This window comes from Salmo salar, chromosome ssa12 (assembly GCF_905237065.1).
Source record: "Salmo salar chromosome ssa12, Ssal_v3.1, whole genome shotgun sequence".
NCBI classification, from domain to species: Eukaryota; Metazoa; Chordata; class Actinopteri; order Salmoniformes; family Salmonidae; genus Salmo; species Salmo salar.
The window spans coordinates 4989204-5002500 of NC_059453.1; the positions used below are offsets into that span (position 1 = coordinate 4989204).

Genomic DNA, 13297 nt, shown 5'->3' on the forward strand with positions numbered 1-13297 from the left:
CATCTCCTTTACCCTGGACTGAAACAACTAGAGAGAGAGATCCTCATGTCGTCTCCTTTACCCTGGACTGAAACAACAAGAGAGAGAGATCCTCATGTCGTCTCCTTTACCCTGGACTGAAACAACAAGAGAGAGATCCTCATGTCATCTCCTTTACCCTGGACTGAAACAACAAGGGAGAGATCCTCATGTCATCTCCTTTACCCTGGACTGAAACAACAAGGGAGAGATCCTCATGTCATCTCCTTTACCCTGGACTGAAACAACAAGGGAGAGATCCTCATGTCGTCTCCTTTACCCTGGACTGAAACAACAAGAGAGAGATCCTCATGTCATCTCCTTTACCCTGGACTGAAACAACAAGAGAGAGAGAGATCCTCATGTCATCTCCTTTACCCTGGACTGAAACAACAAGAGAGAGATCCTCATGTCATCTCCTTTACCCTGGACTGAAACAACAAGAGAGAGAGATCCTCATGTCGTCTCCTTTACCCTGGACTGAAACAACAAGAGAGAGAGATCCTCATGTCATCTCCTTTACCCTGGACTGAAACAACAAGAGAGAGAGATCCTCATGTCATCTCCTTTACCCTGGACTGAAACAACAAGAGAGAGATCCTCATGTCATCTCCTTTACCCTGGACTGAAACAACGAGAGAGAGATCCTCATGTCATCTCCTTTACCCTGGACTGAAACAACGAGAGAGAGATCCTCATGTCATCTCCTTTACCCTGGACTGAAACAACAAGAGAGAGATCCTCATGTCGTCTCCTTTACCCTGGACTGAAACAACAAGAGAGAGATCCTCATGTCATCTCCTTTACCCTGGACTGAAACAACAAGAGATCCTCATATCATCTCCTTTACCCTGGACTGAAACAACAAGAGAGAGATCCTCATGTCATCTCCTTTACCCTGGACTGAAACAAGAGAGAGAGAGAGATCCTCATGTCGTCTCCTTTACCCTGGACTGAAACAACGAGAGAGAGAGAGAGATCCTCATGTCATCTCCTTTACCCTGGACTGAAACAACAAGAGAGAGAGAGATCCTCATATCATCTCCTTTACCCTGGACTGAAACAACAAGAGAGAGAGAGAGATCCTCATATCGTCTCCTTTACCCTGGACTGAAACAACAAGAGAGAGAGAGATCCTCATATCATCTCCTTTACCCTGGACTGAAACAACAAGAGAGAGAGAGATCCTCATGTCATCTCCTTTACCCTGGACTGAAACAACAAGAGAGAGAGAGATCCTCATATCATCTCCTTTACCCTGGACTGAAACAACAAGAGAGAGATCCTCATGTCATCTCCTTCACCCTGGACTGAAACAACAAGAGAGAGAGAGATCCTCTTGTCATCTCCTTTACCCTGGACTGAAACAACAAGAGATCCTCATATCATCTCCTTTACCCTGGACTGAAACAACAAGAGAGAGATCCTCATGTCATCTCCTTTACCCTGGACTGAAACAAGAGAGAGAGAGAGATCCTCATGTCGTCTCCTTTACCCTGGACTGAAACAACGAGAGAGAGAGAGAGATCCTCATGTCATCTCCTTTACCCTGGACTGAAACAACAAGAGAGAGAGAGATCCTCATATCATCTCCTTTACCCTGGACTGAAACAACAAGAGAGAGAGAGAGATCCTCATGTCGTCTCCTTTAACCTGGACTGAAACAACAAGAGATCCTCATGTCATCTCCTTTACCCTGGACTGAAACAACAAGAGAGAGATCCTCATATCGTCTCCTTTACCCTGGACTGAAACAACAAGAGAGAGAGAGATCCTCATATCATCTCCTTTACCCTGGACTGAAACAACAAGAGAGAGAGAGATCCTCATGTCATCTCCTTTACCCTGGACTGAAACAACAAGAGAGAGAGAGATCCTCATATCATCTCCTTTACCCTGGACTGAAACAACAAGAGAGAGATCCTCATATCATCTCCTTTACCCTGGACTGAAACAACAAGAGAGAGAGATCCTCATGTCATCTCCTTTACCCTGGACTGAAACAACAAGAGAGAGATCCTCATGTCGTCTCCTTTACCCTGGACTGAAACAACAAGAGAGAGATCCTCATGTCATCTCCTTTACCCTGGACTGAAACAACAAGAGAGAGAGATCCTCATGTCATCTCCTTTACCCTGGACTGAAACAACAAGAGAGAGAGAGATCCTCATGTCATCTCCTTTACCCTGGACTGAAACAACAAGAGAGAGAGAGATCCTCATGTCATCTCCTTTACCCTGGACTGAAACAACAAGAGAGAGATCCTCATGTCGTCTCCTTTACCCTGGACTGAAACAACAAGAGAGAGAGATCCTCATGTCGTCTCCTTTACCCTGGACTGAAACAACAAGAGAGAGATCCTCATATCATCTCCTTTACCCTGGACTGAAACACCAAGAGAGAGAGATCCTCATGTCATCTCCTTTACCCTGGACTGAAACACCAAGAGAGAGATCCTCATATCATCTCCTTTACCCTGGACTGAAACAACAAGAGAGAGAGATCCTCATGTCATCTCCTTTACCCTGGACTGAAACAACAAGAGAGAGATCCTCATGTCGTCTCCTTTACCCTGGACTGAAACAACAAGAGAGAGATCCTCATGTCATCTCCTTTACCCTGGACTGAAACAACAAGAGAGAGAGATCCTCATGTCATCTCCTTTACCCTGGACTGAAACAACAAGAGAGAGATCCTCATGTCGTCTCCTTTACCCTGGACTGAAACAACAAGAGAGAGATCCTCATGTCGTCTCCTTTACCCTGGACTGAAACAACAAGAGAGAGATCCTCATGTCATCTCCTTTACCCTGGACTGAAACAACAAGAGAGAGAGATCCTCATGTCATCTCCTTTACCCTGGACTGAAACAACAAGAGAGAGAGAGAGGTGGGTGTACTGTACTGTAGAGTCTTACCTGGTAGGGAGGAGGGTTAGGACATGGTTCCTCTGACTTCCATGATGTGTCCATTGCCTCTGCTGAACAGCTGAGGAGTGAGAAACCACAAAATTATCACAATATTTGACGAGGCCCTTTCCTCCAGGAAATAAGTCAAGGGCCATGATAGTCAATTATCTGACCCAGACCTTGTTGAGACAGGTGTCAAATATCTGTCTCAAACCTTGTTGAGAGAGCTTAACGAGGTGTTGATTGGCGCTCCTGTCACCTCATTGGTCAGTCACCTCATCACCCGGATCAGCTGACAGACAGGTGTGTTTCATGTGGATCTGGCACTCCCACAGGAGTAGGGTGAAGTAGTCCCTATTACTGATCTGAGATCAGTTTTATTCTGTTTGAGTGAAACTTCTTGCTAGGGGCTTCAACCTCGAATCACTGCCTAGGACCAGCTCTTCCTGCCTCTTCTCTTCTAGCTAGGGGCTTCAGCCCAAAAGCACTGCTCCTAGGACCAGCTCTTCCTGCCTCTTCTCTTCTAGCTAGGGGCTTCAGCCCAAAAGCACTGTTCCTAGGACCAGCTCTTCCTGCCTCTTCTCTTCTAGCTAGCTTTGACCCAGGACCACACCTAGCCAATATTCTAATGCCTCATATATCAGGGGTGACACAGGATGAGAGTGGATAGTGTTCCATTATTTCTTTAGGGCCTGGTGGAGTTTTCCTTTTTTGTCTGACCAGGAACGACTCTGGGCCCTATCACTACCTGTATCACTGAATGTATATAAGACCTCTGTGACGTTTGTAAAAGTTTATTATTTATTTTATTTATTTTATTTAAAAGCTGTGTTTTTTTGTGGGTTTTTTTAAGCACTTCTGCATCCTGCCCAACTTGGATGCTGGATGTAACTCTGAGCTGGATGCTGGATGCTGGATGTAACTCTGAACTGGATGCTGGATGCTGGATGTAACTCTGAGCTGGATGCTGGATGCTGGATGTAACTCTGAACTAGATGCTGGATGTAACTCTGAACTGGATGCTGGATGCTGGATGTAACTCTGAACTAGATGCTGGATGTAACTCTGAACTGGATGCTGGATGTAACTCTGAACTGGATGCTGGATGTAACTCTGAGCTGGATGCTGGATGTAACTCTGAACTAGATGCTGGATGTAACTCTGAACTGGATGCTGGATGCTGGATGTAACTCTGAACTGGATGCTGGATGTAACTCTGAACTGGATGCTGGATGCTGGATGTAACTCTGAGCTGGATGCTGAATGTTACTCTGACCTGGATGCTGGATGTAACTCTGACCTGGATGCTGGATGCTGGATGCTGGATGTAACTCTGACCTGGATGCTGGATGTAACTCTGAGCTGGATGCTGGATGTCATTCTGAACTGGATGCTGGATGCTGGATGTAACTCTGAGCTGGATGCTGGATGCTGGATGTAACTCTGAACTGGATGCTGGATGCTGGATGTAACTCTGAGCTGGATGCTGGATGTAACTCTGAACTGGATGCTGGATGTAACTCTGAACTGGATGCTGAATGCTGGATGTAACTCTGAACTGGATGCTGGATGCTGGATGTAACTCTGAGCTGGATGCTGGATGTAACTTTGACCTGGATGCTCTCCCAAAAACATCCAGGTCGCTATGCCGTACATCCGGCTCGTTTTACTTCTGCATCCCGCTCAACATCCACTCGATGGCTTCCCCTGACAGGAGACGTCTACCTGCTCTTTATCATCCGTCCACGTCTTCCTCACTGTAACAGCCACTACTGCTCTTTAGCGTCCGTCCACGTCTTCCTCTGTGTAACAGCCCCTACAGCTCAATAGTGTGCAGTGAATTTGACTAGATGTAAGGCTTTAATGAATATGACATGTATTCTAAGCAAAAAATTTTTTTTCGAAATTGCACAAACAATCAATTTTTTGCATACCCAAAAAGCAAGTACAGGGGCGCGTCTGATTTCATTCCTTATTCTCAGGGCCAGGTGTTTATTCTACATGTCAGAGAGGCATGTTTGCTCCAGTTACATAGACGATTTATATTTGAACGTTCCAAAAACATTGTGTCCTGCTGAACATGTAGAATGTATTGCAGCTAAACATGGTATTCGGACACGGTCCATGTAATAATGTCTGAGAAAATCTGTTGATGATTTGTCGCTACAGATGGTTTGTTACATGGTTAGGAGAATTAACATGGCAGTTTAGGAGAATTAACATGATAGGTTAGGAGAATTACCATGGCAGGTTAGGAGAATTAACATGGCAGGTTAGGAGAATTAACATGATAGGTTATGATAATTAACATGGCAGTTTAGGGGAATTAACAAGACAGGTTAGGAGAATTAACATGGCAGGTTAGGAGAATTAACATGATAGGTTAGGAGAATTAACATGGCAGGTTAGGAGAATTAACATGATAGGTTAGGAGAATTAACATGGCAGGTTAGGAGAATTAACATGATAGGTTAGGAGAATTAACATGGCAGGTTAGGAGAATTAACATGATAGGTTAGGAGAATTAACATGATAGGTTAGGAGAATTAACATGATAGGTTAGGATAATTAACATGGCAGGTTAGGAGAATTAACATGGCAGGTTAGGAGAATTAACATGATAGGTTAGGAGAATTAACATGGCAGGTTAGGAGAATTAACATGATAGGTTATGATAATTAACATGGCAGTTTAGGGGAATTAACATGGCAGGTTAGGAGAATTAACATGATAGGTTAGGAGAATTAACATGGCAGGTTAGGAGAATTAACATGGCAGGTTAAGAGAATTAACGTGGCAGGTTAGGAGAATTAACATGATAGGTTAGGAGAATTAACATGATAGGTTAGGAGAATTAACATGGCAGGTTAGGAGAATTAACATGGCAGGTTAGGATAATTAACATGGCAGGTTAGGATAAATAACATGGCAGGTTAGGAGAATTAACATGGCAGGTTAAGAGAATTAACATGATAGGTTAGGAGAATTAACATGATAGGTTAGGAGAATTAACATTTACATTTACATTACATTTAAGTCATTTAGCAGACGCTCTTATCCAGAGCGACTTACAAAATGGTGCATTCACCTTATGATATCCAGTGGAACAACCACTTTACAATAGTGCATCTAAATATTTTAAGGGGGGGGGTTAGAAGGATTACTTTATCCTATCCTTGGTATTCCTTAAAGAGGTGGGGTTTCAGGTGTCTCCGGAAGGTGGTGATTGACTCCGCTGTCCTGGCGTCGTGAGGGAGCTTGTTCCACCATTGGGGTGCCAGAGCAGCGAACAGTTTTGACTGGGCTGAGCGGGAACTGTGCTTCCTCAGAGGTAGGGGGGCCAGCAGGCCAGTGGTGGATGAACGCAGTGCCCTTGTTTGGGTGTAGGGCCTGATCAGAGCCTGAAGGTATGGAGGTGCCGTTCCCTTCACAGCTCCGTAGGCAATCACCATGGTCTTGTAGCGGATGCGAGCTTCAACTGGAAGCCAGTGGAGAGAGCGGAGGAGCGGGGTGACGTGAGAGAACTTGGGAAGGTTGAACACCAGACGGGCTGCGGCGTTCTGGATGAGTTGTAGGGGTTTAATGGCACAGGCAGGGAGCCCAGCCAACACCGAGTTGCAGTAATCCAGACGGGAGATGACAAGTGCCTGGATTAGGACCTGCGCCGCTTCCTGTGTGAGGCAGGGTTGTACTCTGCGAATGTTGTAGAGCATGAACCTACAGGATCGGGTCACCGCCTTGATGTTAGTGGAGAACGACAGGGTGTTGTCCAGGATCACGCCAAGGTTCTTAGCACTCTGGGAGGAGGACACAAGGGAGTTGTCAACCGTGATGGCGAGATCATGGAACGGCAGTCCTTCCCCGGGAGGAAGAGCAGCTCCGTCTTGCCGAGGTTCAGCTTGAGCTGGTGATCCGTCATCCACATTGATATGTCTGACAGACATGCAGAGATGCGATTCGCCGCCTGGTTATCAGAAGGGGGAAAGGAGAAGATTAATTGTGTGTCGTCTGCATAGCAATGATAGGAGAGACCATGTGAGGATATGACAGAGCCAAGTGACTTGGTGTATAGCGAGAATAGGAGAGGGCCTAGAACAGAGCCCTGGGGGACACCAGTGGTGAGAGCGCATGGTGCGGAGACAGATTCTCGCCACGCCACCTGGTAGGAGCGACCTGTCAGGTAGGACGCAATCCAAGCGTGGGCCGCGCCGGAGATGCCCAACTCGGATAGGGTGGAGAGGAGGATCTGATGGTTCACAGTATCAAAGGCAGCAGATAGGTCTAGAAGTATGAGAGCAGAGGAGAGAGGTGATAGAGAACATGATAGGTTAGGAGAATTAACATGGCAGGTTAGGAGAATTAACATGGCAGGTTAGGAGAATTAACATGACAGGTTAGGAGAATTAATATGACAGGTTAGGAGAATTAACATGGCAGGTTAGGAGAATTAACGTGTCAGGTTAGGAGAATTAACATGGCAGGTTAGGAGAATTAACGTGTCAGGTTAGGAAAATTAACATGGGAGGTTAGGAGAATTAACATGGCAGGTTAGGAGAATTAACATGATAGGTTAGGAGAACTAACACAGCAGGTTAGGAGAATTAACATGGCAGGTTAGGAGAATTAACATGATAGGTTAGGAGAACTAACACAGCAGGTTAGGTGAATTAACGTAGCAGGTTAGGAGAATGAGGTTAAGATTAGGAAAAGGGTTATTGTTAGCTACAACGCTTCAGATGGCAACAACTGTTGTCCCCGACGCGACCACAAGATGGAGCTGTAGGCCACAACGAGAAGAGGTAGTACTCTGTGTTGGATGTCTGTCTACACCTCCATTGACTCTGGTGGTGAGTATCTAACTGTGTGTTTGTTACAACTGTGGAAAATGTTCTGTGTTTGGTGTAACTCAGACAGGAAACGCCACGTATTCGTTTAACCGTTTATTAGAAAGATTGCAATACGTTAGTGTTGGTGTTAGGTTCTGCTCCTTCAGGGTAGCTCACTGCCAGAGCCTGCATCATGTTAAATAATGATAATTACAGGCAGTGAGCAAGGTACCCTGCACCAAATATTCCTGTCAGGGCCCATTTAAGTTGAGATCCATTTTAGATGGTGTCAGGATCATTTGATTTTCATTCATTTCTTCTTCTTCTATGATGTCATGAAGGTAAATCTTATTCTATGATGTCATGAAGGTAAATCTTCTTCTATGATGTCATGAAGGTGAATATTCTTCTTCTATGATGTCATGAAGGTAAATCTTCTTCTTCTATGATGTCATGAAGGTAAATCTTCTTCTATGATGTCATGAAGGTGAATATTCTTCTTCTATGATGTCATGAAGGTAAATCTTCTTCTATGATGTCATGAAGGTTAATATTTTTTTCTTCTTCTTCTTCTATGATATCATGGCTGGTCCGCAAACAAACGTTTAAAGTGCATGCCGCCACCTACTGTGCTGGAATGTATGATCAATCATTATCTGCCCAATTCTGTACTACCTTGAAAATAAAAAAACAAATAAATCCCTACTAACGTCTACCTTTCTGTATCATGATCTCTCTTCTTCCTGTGTCTTTCTGTATCATGATCTCTCTTCTTCCTGTGTCTTTCCACTACCGACCATACCATCAGAACTGACAGCCATATTGTCAAAATTCCAGGACAGCTGTTGATTCACCAACATTTTCTCCATTTAGTCCGCACTACCGGCCGCCTTTTCTGACCTCAAACCCTCTCTCACATTCAACCCCCTTTTCTATTCATTTTGGAGTGAAGAGGTTGGTTTCTTGGTTGATGTCATTTCATAGACTATACAGTTTTAATCAGTTCTGTCTGGAGACAAAAAATGTATTTAAATGTTATTTTTTTAGAAACCTTTCTGTATGAATAAAACAATTAGGTAACACTTTACAATAAGGGTACATTAATTAACATGAACAGAACAGCAGATATTGAAATGGGTGTGATACAAGACTTTGCTCATATGGACACTGGAACACAGCCATGTAGTGGGGTCAAGCCCTTCAGTAGCTGTGTAATATCACCATTAGCTGGATCATGGTTGACATGCACTTTTCACATGGCTACTGGGCTCTGTAGCTAGGCAACAGAATGTAAACATTTCCCCTTTTTTATGTTTATCTCTTTATTTATTTGGTATTGGATATATGCTGTAATTTATGTATTTTTTTCGTATTTAAAAATAAAACCTATTTTCAAAACCCATTTACATTACTTTATTCTCTGATGAGTTGGAGACCGAACCAGTTTGCGCTCCAGATATATTAAATAAAGATGTGATAAGATTCTGGAACAGTTATTCTTGATGTGAAGTAATATTCTGGAACAGTTATTCTTGATGTGAATGACATTAAGATTCTGGAACAGTTATTCTTGATGTGAAATACATTAATATTCTGGAACAGTTATTCTTGATGTGAAGGACATTAAGATTCTGGAACAGTTATTCTTGATGTGAAGTACATTAAGATTCTGGAACAGTTATTCTTGATGTGAAGGACATTAAGATTCTGGAACAGTTATTCTTGATGTGAAGTAAGATTCTGGAACAGTTATTCTTGATGTGAAGTACATTAAGATTCTGGAACAGATATTCTTGATGTGAAGTACATTAAGTGAATAAAAAATTATAAAATTAGCTTCTTCTTTTTTTTTACACAGGCAGCCCAATTTGTGATATGTTTTCCACTAATTAGTATTTCGACCAATCACAGATCTTTTCAAATCAGATCTTTTCTATCTAAAGGGGGTAAAAGACACAACCGTGTTAGAAATATCATCAAAACAGAAACCTTGTATTGGTACATGATGTATTATTTCATATCATCAGACAATTGGATTGAATGTATAATCTCACCACAATCTCCTATGCAGAAGCTGTTGGGAGAGTCCATTGATGTATTTCCCATCGTTGCTTTGCCCCACAAGGACACACATCGATGAAATAGTCTGGTGAGTTCTTGATTGTGAAGCCGAAAGTAAATCTGTCTAAAACCAAATATCTGAAATGACGAGAAAGGAGAGAGAGTTCCGTTCAGAGACCTGTCAGATCAGGGTTCTAGTCAGACAACAATACATCAATTTGAGCACAGTAGCAGTTAATGGTTGTAGACTATTTGATGCCAGCATGTGTCAGTATTAAATAATGGGAGAAATTAAATGAAATCCTCAACTTTTCCTGTCCGGAAAGATTATGACATCCGTTTTTCCAATGATGACTCTTCCACTCTGAAAAAGAGAATAGATATTTCAACATCGTGTAACCTTTAAACTAGGGCTTCAAACCACTTTAGTGTAACCAATACAATAATCACAATTCAAAATGAGTGTTGTAGTCTTGACAGTTTATTTCACTTCAAGCTATCAATATTAAATATTAATATCTTCAAGGGCTCCAGAGTGGCGCAGCCGCCTGAGGAACTATAGACCCTGGTTCGATTCCAGGCTGTATCACTACGGTCTAAGGCCCTCATCTCAGTACTAGAGGAGTCACTACAGACCCTGGTTCCATTCCAGGCTGTATTACAGCAGTCTGAGGAACTACAGACCCTGGTTCCATTCCAGGCTGTATCACAGCAGTCTGAGGAACTACAGACCCTGGTTCCATTCCAGGCTGTATCACAGCGGTCTGAGGAAGTACAGACCCTGGTTCCATTCCAGGCTGTATAACAGCGGTCTAAGAAACTACATCTCAGTGCTAGAGGAGTCACTACAGATCCTGGTTCCATTCCAGGCTGTATCGCAGTGGTCTGAGGCACCACATCTCAGTGCTAGAGGCGTCACCACAGACCCTGGTTCCATTCCAGGCTGTATAACAGCGGTCTAAGGAACTACATCTCAGTGCTAGAGGAGTCACTACAGACCCTGGTTCAATTCCAGGCTGTATCACAACCGGCCTTGATTGGGAGTCCCATAGGATGGCGCACAATTGGCCCAGCGTCGTCCGGGTTAGGCTGTCAATGTAAATAACAATTTGTTCTTAACTGACTTGCCTTGTTAATTATTATTTTTATTTTTGCTTGGTTCATTAGCCGCTAGGGGCAGCCTTCAACAACAGCAAAAAATAGGCTACTGTCTCCTGGTTGGCTGACATCCTATCCATCTGAATGTAGCTGGAAGCTAAGCTTCCCGGTTCGACTCCTGATATTCCTGGACGGATTCGTGTCGACTGCCCAGAGTCCGCGAATTCAAGTCCGTTCCGCTGTCTCCCTAACGTTATCATCAATCTATCGTTTCCGAATAAAAGAGCACCAGCAAGAAGACTGCTCTGTCAAAACCAAGGTAAGCTAACAGTTAGCATGCAAACTGTGTCGCTGGGAGCGGGCGACGGCTCTTAGGAAAGTTCGGGGCTTGGTTCAAGAGAGGAGGCCTCGTTTTTTTACGGCGAGATTAAATGTTATTTTCGTAGCATATTTTATCGTTCGTAATCTAGTTGATCCTTTTTTGTATGGACATTGAAGTATAAATACATTATTAGAAATATTGTTTGCTAACTAGTTAACTAGTTTAGCTATCGTAACGTTACATGCGAAATTGGGCTAGTTAGTTAGCGAACATTAGTGTGGGACAGCCTGTCAACTGGCTAGCCAGTTAATTAGCTCAGTCACACCTTGCTCCTAAATACAGAACGAACTCATCTTTAAGATCACGGGTATATCATGTTATATGTATAAAACACTGGTACTCATTCACGTCTTAACAGTTTGTGAAATGTAAACTAAAAATCTACCGAACAGGTAGCATTACCAGCAGCTAGCCGAGTAGCGTTAGCTGAATTGACTAAGGTTAGTTAACGAGCTGAGTCATGTTCTTGTATTCCTATGGGGGTTTTCCCTCTCTGTGTAGCCGGTGACCAGTGAGAGACTGACCGCACTCAACTCCCATCACCATGTCACTGCACCAGTTTCTGCTTGAGCCCATCACCTGTCACGCCTGGAACCGGGACAGAACCCGTACGGCCCAGGACCAATGCTTTATTATATAACATCACATACTTTAAATATACACATACAACATCAAAACATCCACGTTCATCAAAATGTTTATCCACTGACTCTTCTGTTATCTGGCCTTCTTCCTCTTCTTCTCTCCCTGTAGAGATTGCCATCAGTCCCAACAACCATGAGGTTCACATCTATCAGAAGAGTGGTAACCAGTGGGTGAAGAGTCATGAGCTGAAGGAGCACAATGGACACATCACAGGTAGAATAGGCACAGGAAATGACATCACAGGAATTGTTCAAAAGTATTTGAATCTATGTCTGGACATTGATGATGTTTTTCAGAGGTTTACGTTGACTATCTCTCTTCTCTCTCCCCTCCCTCCCTCTCCAGGTATCGACTGGGCTCCTAAGTCCGACCGTATCGTGACGTGTGGGGCGGATCGTAATGCCTATGTCTGGTCTCTAAAGGACGGGGTCTGGAAGCCCACTCTGGTCATCCTGAGGATCAACAGAGCTGCTACTTTCGTCAAGTGGTCTCCTCTGGAGAATAAGTTTGCTGTGGGCAGCGGAGCCAGACTCATATCAGTCTGTTACTTCGAGTCTGATAACGACTGGTAAGGGAGGAGAGGAGGGGTTGGGAGAGAGAGAGAGAGAAGTAGGCTAAATAGTTTTGTACTCTTTAAATGTGTGTGTGTGTGTGTGTGTGTGTGTGTGTGTGTGTGTGTGTGTGTGTGTGTGTGTGTGTGTGTGTGTGTGTGTGTGTGTGTGTGTGTGTGTGTGTGTGTGTGTGTGTGTGTGTGTGTGTGTGTGTGTGTGTGTGTCAGGTGGGTGAGTAAGCACATCAAGAAGCCAATCCGTTCCACCGTCCTCAGCCTGGACTGGCATCCTAACAACGTGCTGCTGGCAGCTGGATCCTGTGACTTCAAATGCAGGTAGAGAGAGAGACAGACAGACCATGTTTCAACCTCATCAGTAGAGAGAGAGAAGGGGAGACAGACAGACAGACCATGTTTCAACCTCATCAGTAGAGAGAGAGAAGGGGAGACAGACAGACCATGTTTCAACCTCATCAGTAGAGAGAGAGAAGGGGAGACAGACAGACCATGTTTCAACCTCATCAGTAGAGAGAGAGAAGGGGAGACAGACAGACAGACCATGTTTCAACCTCATCAGTAGAGAGAGAGAAGGGGAGACAGACAGACAGACAGACCATGTTTCAACCTCATCAGTAGAGAGAGAGAGAAGGGGAGACAGACAGACCGTGTTTCAACCTCATCAGTAGAGAGAGAGAAGGGGAGACAGACAGACAGACAGACAGACCATGTTTCAACCTCATCAGTAGAGAGAGAGAGAAGGGGAGACAGACAGACCATGTTTCAACCTCATCAGTAGAGAGAGAGAAGGGG

The 13297-nt window shown here is 44.0% G+C and overlaps 1 protein-coding gene and 1 long non-coding RNA gene across 2 annotated transcripts in view; one reads left to right on the forward strand and one right to left on the reverse strand.

Moving 5' to 3' along the window:
- Positions 1-7804: 7804 nt before the first annotated feature.
- Positions 7805-11814, reverse strand: LOC123725376 (uncharacterized). Its single transcript, XR_006757828.1, has 3 exons — positions 11695-11814; positions 10122-10176; positions 7805-9950 (listed from the first exon to the last, which is right to left on the reverse strand). It is a non-coding gene; the product is annotated as an uncharacterized lncRNA (long non-coding RNA).
- The window catches only part of arc1a (Actin-related protein 2/3 complex subunit 1A), a 10438-nt gene continuing 8195 nt past the window's right edge, over positions 11055-13297 (forward strand). The window contains 3 exon segments of the mRNA NM_001146479.1: positions 11055-11229; positions 11794-11900; positions 12046-12063. Of these exon segments, the coding sequence (NP_001139951.1) occupies positions 11837-11900; positions 12046-12063 (82 nt within the window). The 5' untranslated portion in view covers positions 11055-11229; positions 11794-11836.